The 17,132-nt window shown below is 37.2% G+C and overlaps 3 protein-coding genes across 5 annotated transcripts; 1 reads left to right on the forward strand and 2 right to left on the reverse strand.

Moving 5' to 3' along the window:
* Window positions 1-1,337: 1,337 nt before the first annotated feature.
* On the forward strand, window positions 1,338-4,829 carry LOC106448342 (vacuolar cation/proton exchanger 3). Of its 2 annotated transcripts, none has more exons than XM_048776758.1 (10): window positions 1,338-1,679; window positions 2,077-2,144; window positions 2,644-2,672; window positions 2,761-2,957; window positions 3,183-3,404; window positions 3,479-3,619; window positions 3,711-3,827; window positions 4,032-4,085; window positions 4,169-4,310; window positions 4,367-4,829. In XM_048776758.1, exons 1-10 carry the CDS (start codon window positions 1,398-1,400, stop codon window positions 4,534-4,536), a joined length of 1,422 nt encoding a protein of 473 aa, XP_048632715.1. In that variant the 5' UTR covers window positions 1,338-1,397; the 3' UTR covers window positions 4,537-4,829. The 2 variants fall into 2 exon arrangements, with proteins under 2 accessions (XP_048632715.1, XP_013745700.1); XM_013890246.3 differs by having other exon boundaries at window positions 1,343-1,679; window positions 4,169-4,285; window positions 4,406-4,829.
* A 132-nt stretch (window positions 4,830-4,961) lies between these two features.
* On the reverse strand, window positions 4,962-6,533 carry LOC106376908 (high mobility group B protein 1). Of its 2 annotated transcripts, none has more exons than XM_048776759.1 (8): window positions 6,370-6,533; window positions 6,196-6,271; window positions 6,002-6,115; window positions 5,848-5,905; window positions 5,703-5,747; window positions 5,483-5,563; window positions 5,339-5,407; window positions 4,962-5,235 (listed from the first exon to the last, which is right to left on the reverse strand). In XM_048776759.1, the coding sequence occupies exons 2-8, from the start codon at window positions 6,261-6,263 to the stop codon at window positions 5,146-5,148; spliced, it is 525 nt and encodes a 174-aa protein (XP_048632716.1). In that variant the 5' UTR covers window positions 6,264-6,271; window positions 6,370-6,533; the 3' UTR covers window positions 4,962-5,145. The 2 variants fall into 2 exon arrangements, with proteins under 2 accessions (XP_048632716.1, XP_022572444.2); XM_022716723.2 differs by having other exon boundaries at window positions 6,196-6,290; window positions 6,370-6,520.
* A 390-nt stretch (window positions 6,534-6,923) lies between these two features.
* Window positions 6,924-11,712, reverse strand: LOC106448347 (sulfate transporter 3.1-like). Its single transcript, XM_013890249.3, has 12 exons — window positions 11,274-11,712; window positions 10,901-11,108; window positions 10,076-10,247; window positions 9,773-9,838; window positions 9,409-9,522; window positions 9,013-9,129; window positions 8,358-8,484; window positions 7,968-8,254; window positions 7,661-7,851; window positions 7,491-7,576; window positions 7,337-7,413; window positions 6,924-7,247 (listed from the first exon to the last, which is right to left on the reverse strand). Exons 1-12 carry the CDS (start codon window positions 11,617-11,619, stop codon window positions 7,062-7,064), a joined length of 1,977 nt encoding a protein of 658 aa, XP_013745703.1. The 5' UTR covers window positions 11,620-11,712; the 3' UTR covers window positions 6,924-7,061.
* Window positions 11,713-17,132: the final 5,420 nt, after the last annotated feature.

Raw genomic sequence — 17,132 nt, forward strand, 5'->3', positions numbered from 1 at the left:
ATATTTAAGAAAAATTATCCATTTTTGTATGTATCACTATTGTTTTCTTTTTAATTTGAAAGAAAAAATAAATAATAATGCTATATGATTTAGAAAATAAATAAATTGTATATTTACTTTACAAAAAGAATGATAGAAAATAGATAATACAAATTCATGAAATTCTATACTAATCCAAAAAAGTTATGATCAAATTTTATAAGTCAATGTATATAAATTTTCACAATCCACATAACTTTTAAAATCTATCAACTCTTAAAATTTACAAACTCTATACAAATTCATCTTCCAATAACCCCCCTAAATCTATTCTATAATAGAGTGACATATAAAATAGTATTGTTTTTACCTCCAATACAGAGTAAAAATACAACATTACTCTATATTTTTTATAACTTAACATTACTCTATTATAGAGTGAACCATTGAGACAAATAATTCTATTATAGAGGGAATCATTAAACAAATTTAATTCTATAATAGAGTTATTATATTTTAGAGTGAAATATAAAAAAAAATATTATGTATTATTAGAGATATATCAGACCCATTGTCGACACAACAACGAGACTGTTTCTATTTCTCAAAACATGATATAACAAAGGTGGTGTTTTTCTGTCTGTCTGATATCTGATAAACTCCTATTGACTAAATAAATTAAATAATAAAAGGTTGATTTGAACAAAACCAAGTAACCAACTAATCACAAATACCTTCAGAGTTTAATGCCACTCAGCACTCACTTTTAATGAATGTCATTAGAGATGCCTAAGATGATAGGTATAATCACATATATGATAAAGGAAAAAAGTCTCTTGGAAGGCCGGTCGAGATTGAGAACCAAAATTGACAGACATCGAGGGAGATCACACATAAAAATGTACAAAAGCTTTGAAGATATAAGTGTGCATATATTTATTTTTTAAAATGTTTAAAACAACTTTTTGACATGACGTTTTACTTTATTTTACGTAAAGTCTCTTTGTTCTTTAAAAAAAAAGATATAATACAATTAAATTGATGATTTTTCGTATCTATGAGTATCTACCTTACTTTCCTAAATAAAACAATCGTACGCCATTTTGCTAGTTACCCTCATCTCGCAGTTGACTCAAAACAAAATTCCCCAAAATAGCACATGATATTAGCCATCACATAAGTATTTTAACTAATTAATTGCAAATCTACCAAATTATAATAAATTTGATTCTCGTCAATAGAAACCAAAAACCTACCAAAAACTTCACTTATAAAAACAGAAAAGAGGAAATTTCCGGGAAGTTGCGTAAGTGGACCCCAACTTAAACAAAAACAACAACACATACATAGTCGCCACCTATTTATTGAGAACCTGACACAACACACACAGATGTAATGACATTCAAACGTATTAAGCTATGGGAAGTATCGCCGAGCCATGGGGAATCTCGGAGAGCGAAAACGCAAACGGGACACCAAAGGGTTTGAGCAGGGAGCTGCGACATGGGAAAACGGCACACAACATGTCGTCATCGTCGCTAAGGAAGAAGTCAGACCTGCGATTGATTCAGAACGTTCCATGCAAAACTCTCAAGAACGTTCTCTCTAATCTCCAAGAAGTCATTCTTGGTACTAAACTCGCTCTCTTGTTTCTCGCGATCCCTCTCGCCGTTATCGCCGATTATTACCACTACGGTCGCGTAAGCTCCTCTTTCATTCCTCTCTCTCAATTTTGGTTAAATTTTCCAGATAAACTAGGCGATTATTGTTCAGTTTCCAAATGAATTCCCTAAGTTAAAATAATATTTAGTTTAAGGGAATATGAACTTTCTCAAACCAGTTTTTATTTAATTTCAAATTATTTTACAAACTAATTTTAAATAGTATTACATCTGTGGAAGAGTATTAAATAATTCGTCCAAATCCCGTGAGTAATTTTATGGTTACATAATAATTAATTTGCTTTTATGGTTCAGAATTTTAATGTATCATGGCCACGTAGTTTATCCGTTACCTTTATTTAGTGCGTTGCGTGAAAAAGATAAAGACAAGTTTATCTATTAATAAAATACGTTTCTTTTGTTAAATGTGCGACAGCCGTTGATATTTGGACTGAGCTTGATAGGTCTGACACCTCTTGCTGAGCGAGTTAGCTTTTTGACAGAGTAAGTACTTATCCAGTTATCCTCTACAACAATTCCTTAATTAGTTTCACTGATTAAGGAATAATTTTAGTATTTTATTTTATTTTATTTAGTATCTAAATCTAACTAACTAAAATTATAAATGAAATTTGGTTGTGTTGACTAAATGAGATGATTGTTTGATTATGTATTGTTGGTGAAAATCACTTATTTACATTTTTTTTTGCAATTTTGAAATGATGTTAAAATTTTCTGTTTCTTTAATAAAAAAGTACTTATAATAAAAGATTGTTATGTGATTTTATGCATTTAATAAAATACGTTAACAGCTTTTATTATAAATTATATAAGAATCAAGTATCATAAAATGGAATTTGTAGTTACAGATCGATCATACAACCATATATATAGTTTGAAAGAAAAATATACAACCATATATCACATAAAGATTATAATAGACCATGATTATTCTCCCTTTACCCATGCTGTCATAATGATTGTTCTCCCTTCACCCGTGCAGGCAACTAGCTTTCTACACCGGCCCAACAGGTAACACATTCATACAAATTGAACTATCAATTATGTAAATGCAATCTCGGTAATGTGCTTAAATGTTTCAATGTATTTACTTTGGCAGTGGGCGGTTTGTTGAACGCCACTTGTGGAAACGCGACGGAGCTAATAATAGCGATACTAGCGTTGGCCAATAACAAAGTGGCAGTTGTTAAATACTCTCTGTTGGGTTCAATTCTCTCAAACCTTCTCCTGGTTCTCGGCTCTTCCCTCGTCTGTGGTGGAATTGCCAATATCCGCCGCGAGCAGCGGTTCGACCGGGTATATATATGCTCTCCCCCTTTGTAGATTCCGGTTTAATTCTTATGATAATTTGACAATAACCAATACCGAATTTAGTGTAACCAAACCTAACATAATTAATTATAATATATAAGAATGCATTGAAATACAGTAAGAATTATCCAATTTTTCCAAATAATTCGTAGCGGTTATCAAAGCTGATATGATTATTTTTAATGTGAATTATTCTCATCATTGTAACAGAAACAAGCTGATGTGAACTTCTTTTTGCTGCTCATGGGTCTGCTATGTCATTTACTCCCATTGCTGCTAAAATATGCAGCGACCGGAGAAGCATCGACCTCTCTGATCAACAAAATGTCGCTTAGCCTGTCCAGGACAAGCAGCATCGTCATGCTTATTGCTTACATTGCTTATCTCATCTTCCAGCTCTGGACTCACCGCCAATTTTTTGAAGCACAAGAGGTAACTAAAAGTTATAATTTGCTAGACCAAGTGGAATGTGAATAAAACTATATTATATGTTCAATGGAATTCAGGATGACGAGGATGATGCGTATAATGATGAAGTGACCGTTGAAGAAACTCCGGTGATAGGGTTTTGGAGCGGATTTGCTTGGCTAGCTGGGATGACACTCGTCATCGCATTGCTATCAGAGTATGTTGTGGCCACAATCGAGGTAATTAATTAAAGTTTATATGTTTAAACTCCATGAATTATATAAGAAAACAATAACAATATTAATATGGAGATTATAAATATTTGGTCAGGATGCATCGGACTCATGGGGACTATCAGTGAGTTTCATAAGCATCATATTGCTTCCCATTGTTGGAAATGCCGCTGAGCACGCTGGAGCCATCATCTTCGCTTTCAAAAACAAGCTCGTGAGTTATATTTTGCTTTACAACGTTCTAGACTGTGGCATTTTGCTTGTCTGAGTTTGTTTATGCTTAGTGTAAATTTTTTGTTAAAATATAACCTACAATATTTAGAATTTTTAAACAAAATCTGCTTGTTGCAAAAATATTTGATAGAAAAGAGATGAATATTTTGCAAAAATACTTAACAAATTGATCACAATGTTGCAGGACATATCTCTAGGGGTCGCGTTGGGCTCTGCAACTCAGATTTCTTTGTTTGTGGTAAGTAATGAAAGATTCGATGAAATGTTTACGTTCGATGTAACAAGAAATCTAAGACGATATTAACGAGTGTGTTTTCTCAGGTCCCTTTGAGTGTTATCGTTGCGTGGATCATGGGAATCAAGATGGATCTCAACTTCAACACCCTTGAAACAAGCTGTCTAGCCCTGGCAATTATCATCACAGCCTTCACTTTACAGGTTAACATTTCTCCTTACACTTACAATCAAATATTATATTAGGATAACAATATGAATACATCTAATTTTAATATATTTTACTTTATAATAATCGTTTGTATTTTTTGGGATGGTTATTAGGATGGAACATCTCATTACATGAAGGGACTTGTTCTATTGTTGTGCTATGTCATCATCGCCGCATGTTTCTTCGTCGACCAAATTCCTCAGCCAAAAGGTACCGGCCTGGAGATGCAACCCAAGAACAGTGAGGGAGGAGGATTTGTCTCTGCTTAGAATGGATAGAAAGAAATCATCAAATGACTTGGGAAACAAAGAAAGACAAATATGATTTGATTGATTTGTAAGACAAAACGGGAGAGACTTGTTAGAGAGATTCCTCAGCATGAATGAGAGCTAGTGAGTGAGGTAGCTTGGTGAAAACAGGTTTCTTTGATGTTTTATAAGAGGGTTACATTTGTTTCTTTTTGTTTTGTTGGGATTTTATGTTTAATCTTGTATATTATAAAAACTATATATAAAAGAGCTTAGCTGGTTACAAAAATTTATTTGGTTAGTTGATGAATTGTAGTTCTAATTTTACTATTGTTATCTAGCTTTTGACATGTTCAAAAAGACTAGTCTGCATTAAATTTAGTATTACATTCGACTTCAGTAGAAAACCAACTAAAAAAAATCAAGAAACACAAGATGCATTAGAAGGAGAGTTTAGTCATGTTACATAGTTTTTTGGTATATTGTGTGTTGTGGATAATAAGCTGAAACAAACCTCCTTGAACCGCTAAGAACTGTTTCGCTTTCTTAGGAAAGTAAAAAAAGAAAAGTACACACCATTTGGATCTATAGTTGTTAACACACATTTAGTCTTCTTCCTCGTCATCATCAGCATCATCATCGTCATCTTCAGCATCATCGTCATCTCCTGCCTTTCCCTTATCTGGCTGCGCTTCCTGCAGAGAAACATTAAGCAAAACTCTTCAGAAACCTATAACTCAACAAGCAAAACACAATGGGTAGCGTACAAAACTCTGCATTGTTTATAGGAATTGTTACCTCCTCACTAGCTTCATCTTCATCATTCACCTCAGACCTAGACTTTTCAGATTCATCACTCCCTTCCTCCTGCACCCATTGCAAGAAGATCAGAGTTAAGACACGAGAAATGTCTTCTATGCGAGATATGGCTTGAAGGCTTACCAAGTTTTTGTTGTATGCATCCATAAGCTTTTCATATTCAGCTTTCCTCTTCGCAGCTTTCTCTTCATATGGAGCTTTTTCCTTCAAAAGGGAAGAGGGTGAAAACTAATGGTCAGTATCACACACTAGTCACCTTTTTGATCTAAAGATCACAATAGAGTATTCACAAGTGATGTGTTTGTACGGTTAGCAGATATATCCATCAAAGTATAAGACTTACATCTTGAGACATTGACTTCCATTTCTGACCTGCAGCTTTCCCAACCTTAACAAGAATAAGCAAAGGTAAAGACTATGAGGACTTGATCCAAACAAAGGATTTGAAGTACATGTAACACTTTCAAAGGAATCTTCCAAATGCTTACAGCAGATACAGCCTTCACATTTGGATTCTCTTTCTTGAAAGTTATCCTAAAATCTTCTCTGAAGCAAAAGAAACCAAAGCAGTAGTAACTTTAGAACAGATTAAAGAACCAACAACAAAAAAAGTGAAAGCAAGGATCCAAGAATACTACTAACAGGAAGACAAAGAAGGCACTAGGAGCTCTTTTGGGTTTGTTAGGATCCTTCTTGGCCTTCTTCTCTTTACGAGTCTCTCCCTTCTCAGCCGGTGCCTTCCTCTTTCCCACCTTTCTGAAAAATTCAAAAAAGCTTTCACCTTTATATTTTTAGATCAAATCACAAAAGACAAGATGCTTTAAAGGACGACGAACCTGTCATCAACAGGCTTCAAGGCTTCCTTGGTGTTCTTAGCTTTATCTTTCCCCTTTGCTGTCTTCATCTTGGAAACTGTATAGAACCAAGCAAACTGAAACAAGTTCATAGTAAACTCAACATAGAACATAATAATAATATCAAAACAAAAAACAATAGAGAGAATCAATTACCCTTGAAGAGTACTCAAGAAGGATGGCAGATATGTTCGTTTCAGACAAACCTAAGCAGAACCAAAAGAGAAAGACGGTCGGAGAGAAAGAGATGCTTATTACCGGTTACCTGTTTAACCTAGGAAGAGTGCACAAGATCCCATGCGATTTGACCTGCTATAGGCGGTGAGATGATAATAGTAAAGGAAGGTCGTTGATTTGAACGGTTGCGATCAAACGGTTACCCGCCAAATAGATGATACGATAAGGATGCGACGGAAGTCACGTGCGGGTCTAAGATGGGCCGGTCTTTTATCCAAGGTAAGGTTTGTGTGGGGTATATTATGGCCCAGACTTTGATTCACACACAAACCGTATTGACTTTCAATCAATTTCGAGAAAATCAAACCAGACCAAACCAAACCGATCATTCCAAAAATCTCAAGATTATGTACAGTTGTACACACATTTTTTAATGACTAGAAAGTTCTAAGTTCATAAATTTGTATACCTGAGTTTCGTATTTTTTACTCTACATTTACCTTGATTGTAACGTCGAGAGAAAACTAAGACTCCAGATTGAATGTGACTCATCATCAATAATCAAATATTATACAAAATGCGTTTTTCTTTTACCTTTTCCTGATATTTGAGATTACATCATACTATTTGGTAACGAGTAGTCACAAACGATTAAACAGAAAAAAAAGGAACTAGACGTTGTTCCAACTCTCTCCTTTGGAGGCCGGTTCGGTTTTTAAAGTGTGAAGCATGAAACTACAAGCCTCCACGGCTTCTCCAACCGTTAAGAACATCCATTCTTTTCCCAACTTGTCATCGATGAATTTTGATCTGGTCAGTTTCTTTACAACTTCTCCTTTTGGATTTGCCAATACTAGCTGAGAATTAAAAAAAAAAATAACGTGAGAAATATTATTATACGGCAACACATCTTAAAGAAGTATTATTATACGACTTGCTACGTTACCTTCAACGCTCTTCGGTCAATGATTTTCTTAATTTCCTCCATCATGCTTATACCACTCGTGTCGATATTACCGACAGCTGTTTTGCTCAACACGCACACACAAAGTAAGCCTTGATCAAAGACAATGTCAGAGAAAATCAAGATATGTAATTACCGGACATATCGAGTATAACATATTGTAAACTGTTTTCTCCTGATGTTTTGACCCTTTCTTCTTCTTCATTGATCCACCTTGTGATTCTGTGCCCAATATATAAAAGAATGGAAAAATAAATAACTAACATCCATATTTGGCATGTATTTATGAATTAGGGTTAAGGTTACCTCTCACGCAAGTATCCAGCGTTGGCAAAGTAGATCGGTGCATCAATCTCCAAGATGAGAAGACCAGGAACCGTTCTTGAGTAAGGATACTGTTCAGTGTTTCTATAGATCATGCTGTTTGGTATGTTTCCCTTTATCGCAGTTCTCGGCCTTGACATGAATAGCAACAACCTTGCTATAGATATCGCCACCTTCACCACACGAAAAACAAAAAAAAACAAATTACGTTTAAACATGTATAAAAAGTAATCATTTTCTTATAAATTATTTTGTATAATGTAAATGTTGCGCTAAAGTATACACTTACTGCTACAACAAGTCCGATCTCGACACTACCGAATACGACCCCAAAGTAAGCGCTCATGCAGACAAGGAAGTCGAATTTGTCGACATTCCAGAGATGAATAGCAGCTTGGTAGTCGATGAGTCCAAGCATTGCGGATATGATGATGGAGGAGAGGACGACGAGTGGTGTGTAGTGGAATAGCGGCGTAAGGAAGAGCAATGTGAACATAACCGCAATTGCCATCACTATGTTCGACACCACAGTCTTACAACCCGCGTTGAAGTTCACGGCCGATCTCGAAAATGGTCCTAGTAGTGTGATACGTTGTAATTAATATTTTTTTTTTAAAAATCATGCTATATGTATATAGTTAATGTGATAATATAGAAACTTTAGAATGTGTGTTCGTACCGGTTGTGAGGTAACAAGATGTGAGGGAACCAACGATGTTCATCATTCCAAAAGCGAGCATTTCTTTGTTTCCGTCTATGTTGTAGTTCTTAAACATCGCAAAGCTCCTTCCCACAGCGATTCCTTCCTACATTTATACATGAATTTCACTTTATTTTGGATGGGTCTTTTTCAATTGCTTATTATGAGTTATATAGGTTGATCGGATTGGTTAGTTTCCTAGCCTTTAATTTAAATGGAGAATTCATTATTTAGACACGGATAAGAGCCGGTATTAATTGAACAAAATCGGTCATGGATGAAACATTCGCGAGCCAAAATTTTAAAACTATAATATGCATATGTCTTATGGTTTCCAAATTATACAATTTTTTATTAAGATTACTTTAAATATATTTTTTGACAATCCTACCAAAAAAAAAATATATTTTTTGACAATGAACTTCAAAATATTTATGGAATAATTGTTTCAAACATAATTATTCTATTAAATTTCCTCTATCTATTGTATACACTACAATAACACAACAACAACAGAAATAGTATTCCACGTTTTATTCAATATTTGTATAGCTAGTCTCTAGTTCTATATATATTGTATAATCTAGCAAAAATGAGAGTAATTAAAAGGGTGTTTAGGAGTCATGAGACTTACAGCGAGAGCTATGATCCCAGTGATGATGCCAGTTTTAACAGCCGTCGACATGTAAGGCGAAGTAAAGACCATATCAGACACGGAGAGTGGATTCAACCCTTTCTTCAGGTTCCCTATCTGGTACAATCATACACTTCTTTTACTCTATCATCACTTTCCAATCCGGACAAAATATAAAAAATGTTCAAAATGCCCATATAAGCCCACGTTTTGCTTCTTGTATATTTTTCCTCTACCCATAATATTCTACCTAACGTTTCCCTTTTTATATTTTGGTTAAATGTGTGTGTATATATATATTAACTTGTCAGATTTCAGTTAAAGGTATACATACCTGGCCTTAATAAATTGAATATTTTTTACTGTAATATTAAAATAACTAGATTGAAAACATACCACTTGAACACCATGTCTCTCAGCGTGAGTGAAGTAAACCAAGAGGCTTCCAAGAATCACTGAGGTCAAAGGAGTCATTGCCGCCACCCAAAAGAATTTTGGTTTCTTCGTGCTCTGATAATCAATTCGTCATTCAGAAAACAAACACACATTAACTATAATTACTTTTTCGATTGTACAAAATTTAATTTTCTATTATTTAATGCCTTATATATTCTTTGTAAGAAAAAGATTGATAAAGACAAAGAGTATAGATTAATGGAATCGAAATATCATTGAAGCGTGTTTTTGTTAAAATCCGCCTTGTCGAAAAGAAATGGATTAATCGATATATTAAGGTAGAATGAGAAATAATAATACTTACGAAATATCTGGTGGAAAGAAGGAAGAAAAGGAAACCACAGCCGAGAACGCCACTCTCCCATTTCCACTACACAACAAATAAACAAACAGAACACACATGTTTAATAATGTCTAAGTACAATTATTAATTTGATTAGGAGAATAATCACTGACATTGGGAATGATATGATCACTGACATTGGGAATGATATATTTGGATGTATTAGTGAATAATTAACGTAAGGAATAAACAAACAGAAACACATGTTTAACAATGTCAGAAACCATGTCTTCATCCATAGGATTCCAATATACCCAATGTCACCTGGTGAGTTTGGGAGAAGACGGAACGCATGACGGAGATAATATCAGTGGCTTCTGTGAAATGTGTAAGTCCAAATATACCCTTAAGCTGTTGCAAGCTCACCACCGTCGCTGCTCCTCCCATGAATCCCACTATTGTTGCATGCGATAGAAAATCCACTATGAACCCCAACCTGCAAAATTTTTTTAGTTTTTTTCGTTAATTTAATTGTTTGTAGTTAATGACTATTAATTATTAGGTTGCCTCATTAACACATCATGACCAAGTTAGCCAGTCTCATCATGTAGTGCTCCTAACCCTTTTCTACCTACCTATACGTCACAGAAATCATCTCTCATGTGCTTTTAAACTAAGTAGAAGTTTAATAAATTAATTAATCTTTATCCCACTATCAGGACTGCCCACTATGACCACATAATATAAACTGATCATGCCTAAAAGTAAATACATTTCGTTAAGATTCTCTATAGTTTTTTTTTTTATTCTCTATAGTTACTTCGCTTTGTCCCCCATAGGCACGTTAATCAGCAACTATACAAGTTTACGTGATGTAACTCGCCATGACGAATGTCACTCATGACTCATGGCCTAGTGCTTTCTAAATTATTTATCATGTTTTCTATATTTTTACGTACAAACAAAATAAAAGCGAGTTAATATGTAAAATAAAAGTTACTAGTATTTGGTAATATATATTTTTATGCCGGAATCTTTGTTACACATGCTTTGGATCTATATAACTCCCAGTCTCCCATTTTAAACTTCAGGTAGGCTGATTTTAAGTAAAAAACAAATCATGTAAATGGAAATAAATTAAAAACGAACCTGAAAATGCCGAGGGAGGCTTCGAGAACGCCTGCGAAGAACGTGGCAGTGAAAGCAAGATGAAGGTAGAGCTTAGGATCTTTATCAGCGTTAACTTCTTTGCTAAGCATCGCACCTATCAACAAAGACCCAACCGCCGTCGTCCCCACCGCCAAATCCCTTGAACTCCCCAGCACCGCGTACACCAATGGTGGAACAAAACTCGAGTCTAACCGCCACGGAAACAAAAAAAAACAAAAAATTAGATACTTTTGAATATGTATATGTGTAGTATATATATATATTTGAGTTGACGACAAGAGCATAAAATGCTGGAACCGAGGTTGTCGAAATAACCGTTTTCAAAAAAAGAAGAAGAAGGTATAACGCTTACAAAGGCCAAGAATGGGAGGCAAGTTAGCGAGTTTAGCGTAACTAATGCCCTGTGGGATGGCTAGGCTAGCGATGGTGATACCGGCTATGAGATCTGACTTGAACAACGTGAGATTGTAGCGTGGAGCCCATTCAGATATTGGGAAGACGTATTGGAGGCCTAGTACAACTTTTCTTGATGCGTTCTGGTTCTTGAATTGTCTGAAAGGATCGTCTGGAAACAAAGTCTCCTTCACTGAGTACTGAAGTGACTTCAAGAACGGCTGAGGTTCCGGAGCCTCCACCGTGTGGTGGCGAAGGTGCGGCTCCTCCGCTCCTTGAGGAAATGTGTAGTCAGCCGTTCCCATATGAAGACCGGTCGGTTTTGGAAGGTTTTTGTTGGATTCTTTTTTTCTTTCTTTTTGGCGGCTGTAAGTGAGGAGTGAGGAGAAGAGCCAAGGTGGGTTCTTCTTTTTATACTAGTTTTAGCATAGTGTGCACTGTGCATTAGTAAATAAATAATTATAAGAAAATAACTATCAAAATAGATCACCCAGTGAAACTGAGTTACCAAATGAACCACTCGTAATTATTCCAGTTGTTTATTTTCTGAATTATTATTTTGAGTTGAGGCCAGCTATACGAGGCCAATATAATCATGGACGCAGATCTACCTGGTATCCTAAGTTTTTTTAATATTCGTAATTTTTTATGTTATGCTATATGTAGTTTATCATATTTCATTTCATATCATACAAAAGAAACATCAAGAGAGTAAGAAAATAGAGATGGAAGATGGACGAAACACCGGCTCACGCATATATGAGTCTGACTGTCAGAGTCTGAATGTCAGATGCATGTCTTGTCCCGACACAGCACGCAAGAGCCAGAAAGCTGACGTTTCCACTTTCAGTCATATCTTCCATTTCTACCCATAGCTAACTCTACGACTACTGACTTCACTTCATCATCGTTCCCATCCATCTCACTGCACCACTTTATAATGTATGGCTCTGCCGACACTTTGGCAATTAGCCGATGGTTATTAACTAATTTTAGTATTATGTTTTTTGGGTAAAAATGTTAAGTATTTAGTATTATGTTTGATATTTATAAATATCCAAATATACATATAGTAAGGTAGATTCTACCAGGTTTACGTCACAGGATTTTGCGATGTGGGATATTTTTGGAAAAGCTATCGTGAATGTGCCTAACGTTAGGAGTTGGAGATGACGATACAGCAACACCAAATGGTCACAATACTTTAGTCGGTGTTAGATATTATACCTCCTTATACACTTGTCATTTACAATGGTATGTTCTTACTTTATGTAATTATAAGTTTCTCTCTAACTGTTAATTTTGCACCCAAAAAAAAAACTAACTGTTGATTTTTGTACGGATCCAAACACATGAAACTCAACGTTGCTTCAGTAATGTCTTCGGATTAACCGTTCCAAATATAAAATAATCTAAAGTTGACCAAAAGTGTAGAATGATATGCTTTACTTACTTGTTCCATTAGAAAGCCAATGGCTGAATATATATACAACACGTTAACGTAATCTCCTTATGAGATTTGACCTTATCTAGGATCTCAATATACACTTATCATGACTACCGTATTTATCTAACATATATGTGATGTATATCCCCAATACTCCCTCTCAAGTTGGAGCGTGTAAATTTACCACACCCAACTTGGATATGATAGACTGAAACGGAACTCTTCCTAGGGCCTTTGTCAAAATGTCTGCAATTTGAGAGTCTGAAGTGATATGTTGAGTGACGATGAGGCCGGCCATGACAGCATCACGAACTGAATGACAGTCACGTTCCAAGTGTTTTGTTCGCTCATGAAAGACTGGGTTCGCGGCGATATGTATGGCAGCCTTACTGTCGCAAAAGAAGCGTGTAGCCTGTTGTTGTTCAGCACCAAGTTCCTTAAGTAAGCGACGAATCCATTTTGTTTCTTTTAATGCAACAGCCATCGAACGATATTCAGCTTCTGCGGAAGACATTGCAACTGTATCTTCTTTCTTTGTTTTCCAAGCTATGGGAGATCCACCAAGCATGACTACACAAGCGCTTAAAGAACGTCGAGACAGAGGACAACCACTCCAATCGGCGTCACAGTAAATGGTGAGTGTGAGGTCGTCGCTGGACTGAAGAAGTACTCCCTGTCCTGGCGAGCCTTTCAAATATCGCACAACTCGAAGTGCTGCAGTCCAATGTTCTTCTGTTGGTTTTTGCATGAACTGAGAAAGTAAATGAACTGAGTAACACAGCTCAGGACGAGTGTTCAAGAGATAGATCAAGCGACCCATCAGACGTCGATACTTGGTTGGATCAGTGAGAAGGGGAGCTTTTGACTTTGCGAGGTTATGCTTCTGCTCGAGAGGAGTTGCGGCAGGCTTGCAGCCAAGATAGCCAGTGTCCGCAACAATGTCTAGCGCATACTTGCGTTGAGATAGAAAAATACCTTCAGGGCCTCTGCTAACTTCAATTCCAAGAAAATACTTCAACTTCCCCAAATCTTTCATCGCAAAACACTTACTTAAATAGTCCTTGAAGCGTTGAACCATGTGAGGATTGTTGCCACAGATGAGGAGGTCGTCTACATAGACCAAAACCCGAAGCTCAACACCATTGCGTTCATAAGAGAACAGAGAGTAGTCTTCATAGGATTGAACAAACCCAAAACGTATCAAGGCATCAGAGAGCTTCTTGAACCAGCATCTGGGAGCCTGTTTCAAGCCATACAAAGACTTACGAAGTCTACATACTTTGTTAGGATGAGAATGACGGAAACCAGGAGGCAGTTTCATGTACACTTCTTCTTCAAGATCACCATGAAGGAACGCATTTTGGACATCCATTTGATATACTTCCCAATGTTTAGCTGCAGCAAGTCGTAGTAACGCTCGAACCGTTGTCATTTTCACCACTGGTGCAAAGGTTTCTTTATAGTCTTCTCCCTCAATTTGACTTTTACCATTGACGACCAGGCGAGCTTTATGTCTCTCAACCGTGCCATCAGAATTATATTTGATTTTGAAAATCCATAAACAACCAATCGCCTCTTTTCCAGGCGGTAAATCCGTGATGTCCCAAGTGCCACTGTCTTCGAGAGCTCCAACTTCTTTTCCCACGGCGTTTCTCCAGACCTCCAGTTTCATAGCGTCTTTGAAATTTGTCGGTTCAGTGTTGTTAATGATTGCTGTTAAAAACGCTCGATGTGTAGGAGAAAACTGCTCGTCAGTAATAAAATCAGACAGAGGATATAATGTTTTACCTGAGACCGATGACGAAGATATTAGAGGATAACTATCAGTTGTATAGCTTAGATATTATTCCTCGGATATTCTGTTTAGATCAGAGATGATCCCTAGAATCTCTCACGTACTTGTACTATATATGTTCATATCAATACACATAATCATTCAAGGGAAACACATTAACTTACTTGGTATCAGAGGGTTCTAGATTCTGAACCTAACTACGCTTTCTTTTCTTCTTTCTTTCTTTTCTCTCTCTCGTCTAAATGGCCGCTCCTGCGATTCCAGTCGAACGCGCCTATGGCGTCACCAACATCAAACACTACATTCCCTTCCTTTTGGATATTGATGATGGTAACTATGACGCCTGGAAAGAGCTCTTTCTCACCCACTGCCAGAGCTTCGACGTCGTCGGCCATCTCGACGGCACCCTTCTTCCTGCCGATGATGCAGATGCTGCTTGGAAGAAACGTGATGGGCTAGTCAAGCTGTGGCTATATGGGACCCTCGCGAAGGATCTGTTCAAAAGCACTTTCAAACCTGGTGGTACTTCACGAGAGATCTGGCTTCGCAACAACAAAGAAGCGCGATCTATTCAACTGGATCACAAACTTCGCACGCAAGAAATCGGCGATCTCTCCATTCACGCTTACTGTCAGGAGTTAAAGACAATTGCGGACTTGCTTGCAAACCATGATGCTCCTGTTTCTGAAAGGACGTTGGTCACTTACTTGCTCAATGGACTTAACGGCAAGTACGACAACATCATCAATGTCATCATGCATCGACAACCTTTCCCCACATTTGATGAAGCTCGATCCATGCTGATCTTGGAAGAGGACCGTCTTGGCAAAGGAAAGAAGACAATCTCCCACAAAGATGAGTCGTCTTCCTCACCAAAAGTTCTTGCTGCTACCATCTCCTCCAACGAACAGAAACCTCAACAACAACAACCTCAACGGAACTTTTCCAACAGAGGTAATGGGCGAAACAGAGGAAGAGGCAGAGGACGACAAAACTATCAGCCGCGACCTCAGTACCCGAACTGGAACACACCTTTCTGGCAGAGTCCGTACCCGACGTGGCCACAGCAGCAGTTCAACCCCTGGACTCAGCTGCCTTATAATGCATACCCACAATCAGGCATTCTTGGACCACGACCACAACAACCTATCCCTCAGGGTCCGCACAACAGCGCTGATCAGAAGTTAGTCCCGACGGTGGACTTCGCCAATGCCTTCAACACAATGACACTGATTGATCCTTCAGATACACAATGGTACATGGATTCCGGTGCAACAGCTCACCTCTCAAACACGGCAGGTAATCTTAAGTCTGTAGTTAATTCCAGCACCGGAAAAATGGTCACTGTGGCCAATGGTGGAAAGGTTCCAATTAACTCAACGGGTTCTTTTTCTTTTCAAACGCGCACTCGCCCTCTTGCTTTAAAATCTGTTCTTGTTACTCCCTCTTTGATCAAAAATTTAATTTCCGTACGTCGGTTTACCAAAGATAATTCCTGCTCAGTTGAATTTGATCCTTTTGGTTTTTCTGTGAAGGATCTGCAAACACAGGAGACGATTCTCCGCAGTGATAGCACAGGAGAGCTCTATCCCCTTCTCCCGGCCTTCAATAATTCGACTCAGCAACCTTTTGCATTTCTTTCAGCTTCTTCTAATGTTTGGCATCGTCGTCTGGCTCATACCAGCGATGAGAATTTAAATTTGTTGCTTTCTAATTCAGCTTTGTTTTGCAATAAACGCGATTTACCCCATTTATGTTCAGCTTGTCAATTCGGAAAACACACAAAACATCCCTTCATCACCTCAAAAACGATTGTCAACAACCCTTTCGACATCGTTCATTCTGACATATGGACATCGCCAATCCAGAGTCTAAGTGGAATCAAATATTATGTTCTTTTTCTTGATCACTTCTCACACTTTCTCTGGGTCTATCCCTTGAGGTACAAACATGAAACATTCTCTAAGTTTCTGCATTTTTCAAATTTTGTGAAAACTCAATTTGGCAGAGATATAAAGTCACTCCAGTGTGACAATGGAGGTGAGTTTGACAACTCAGAATTTCATGCTTACTTCGCCTCAAAAGGGATAACTTTCCGCTTCTCGTGTCCATACACATCTCAACAGAACGGAAAGTCGGAGAGGATGATACGCACCATCAACAATGCGGTACGCAGTCTCCTCTTCCAAGCAAATCTACCATCTTCTTTCTGGGTAGAGGCGCTTCATACGGCGGTGCATACTCTCAACATCTTACCATCCAAAGCTATCGGTAGTAAGATTCCTTTTACGGTATTATTCAACAAACCTGTCTCTTATTCTCATTTAAAAGTCTTTGGGTGCTTATGTTTTCCTAATATCAACAATTCTCATCACAAAAAGCTTTCTCCTAGATCTTCTAAATGTATCTTTCTAGGCTATCCGAACAATCACAGAGGGTACAGATGTTTCGACTTGACAACAAGGAAGATCATCATCTCACGCAATGTGAATTTCGACGAAAGCATCTTTCCATACGAAGATTCAAAACGCCATAAAGAATCAACGTATGATTTCCTCTCCGCTGACGTCGAACTC

The sequence above is a fragment of the Brassica napus genome, chromosome A3, assembly GCF_020379485.1.
Source record: "Brassica napus cultivar Da-Ae chromosome A3, Da-Ae, whole genome shotgun sequence".
Lineage (NCBI taxonomy): Eukaryota > Viridiplantae > Streptophyta > Magnoliopsida > Brassicales > Brassicaceae > Brassica > Brassica napus.

What these genes read in the sequence shown, in the direction of transcription:
- LOC106448342 (XM_048776758.1), top strand. Translation starts at nt 1,398, where the DNA reads ATGGGAAGTATCGCCGAGCCATGGGGAATCTCGGAGAGCGAAAACGCA. An exon ending in GCGAGCAGCGGTTCGACCGG is followed by an intron (nt 2,958 to 3,182) that starts GTATATATATGC and finishes TCATTGTAACAG; the next exon opens with AAACAAGCTGATGTGAACTT. An exon ending in ATGTTGTGGCCACAATCGAG is followed by an intron (nt 3,620 to 3,710) that starts GTAATTAATTAA and finishes ATATTTGGTCAG; the next exon opens with GATGCATCGGACTCATGGGG.
- LOC106376908 (XM_048776759.1), bottom strand. Translation starts at nt 6,263, where the DNA reads ATGAAGACAGCAAAGGGGAAAGATAAAGCTAAGAACACCAAGGAAGCC. An exon ending in ATGTGAAGGCTGTATCTGCT is followed by an intron (nt 5,748 to 5,847) that starts GTAAGCATTTGG and finishes ATTCTTGTTAAG; the next exon opens with GTTGGGAAAGCTGCAGGTCA. An exon ending in ATGCATACAACAAAAACTTG is followed by an intron (nt 5,408 to 5,482) that starts GTAAGCCTTCAA and finishes CAATGGGTGCAG; the next exon opens with GAGGAAGGGAGTGATGAATC.
- LOC106448347 (XM_013890249.3), bottom strand. Translation starts at nt 11,619, where the DNA reads ATGGGAACGGCTGACTACACATTTCCTCAAGGAGCGGAGGAGCCGCAC. An exon ending in TCTTCTCCCAAACTCACCAG is followed by an intron (nt 9,839 to 10,075) that starts GTGACATTGGGT and finishes TTTGTTGTGTAG; the next exon opens with TGGAAATGGGAGAGTGGCGT. An exon ending in TGTTATACTCGATATGTCCG is followed by an intron (nt 7,414 to 7,490) that starts GTAATTACATAT and finishes TGAGCAAAACAG; the next exon opens with CTGTCGGTAATATCGACACG.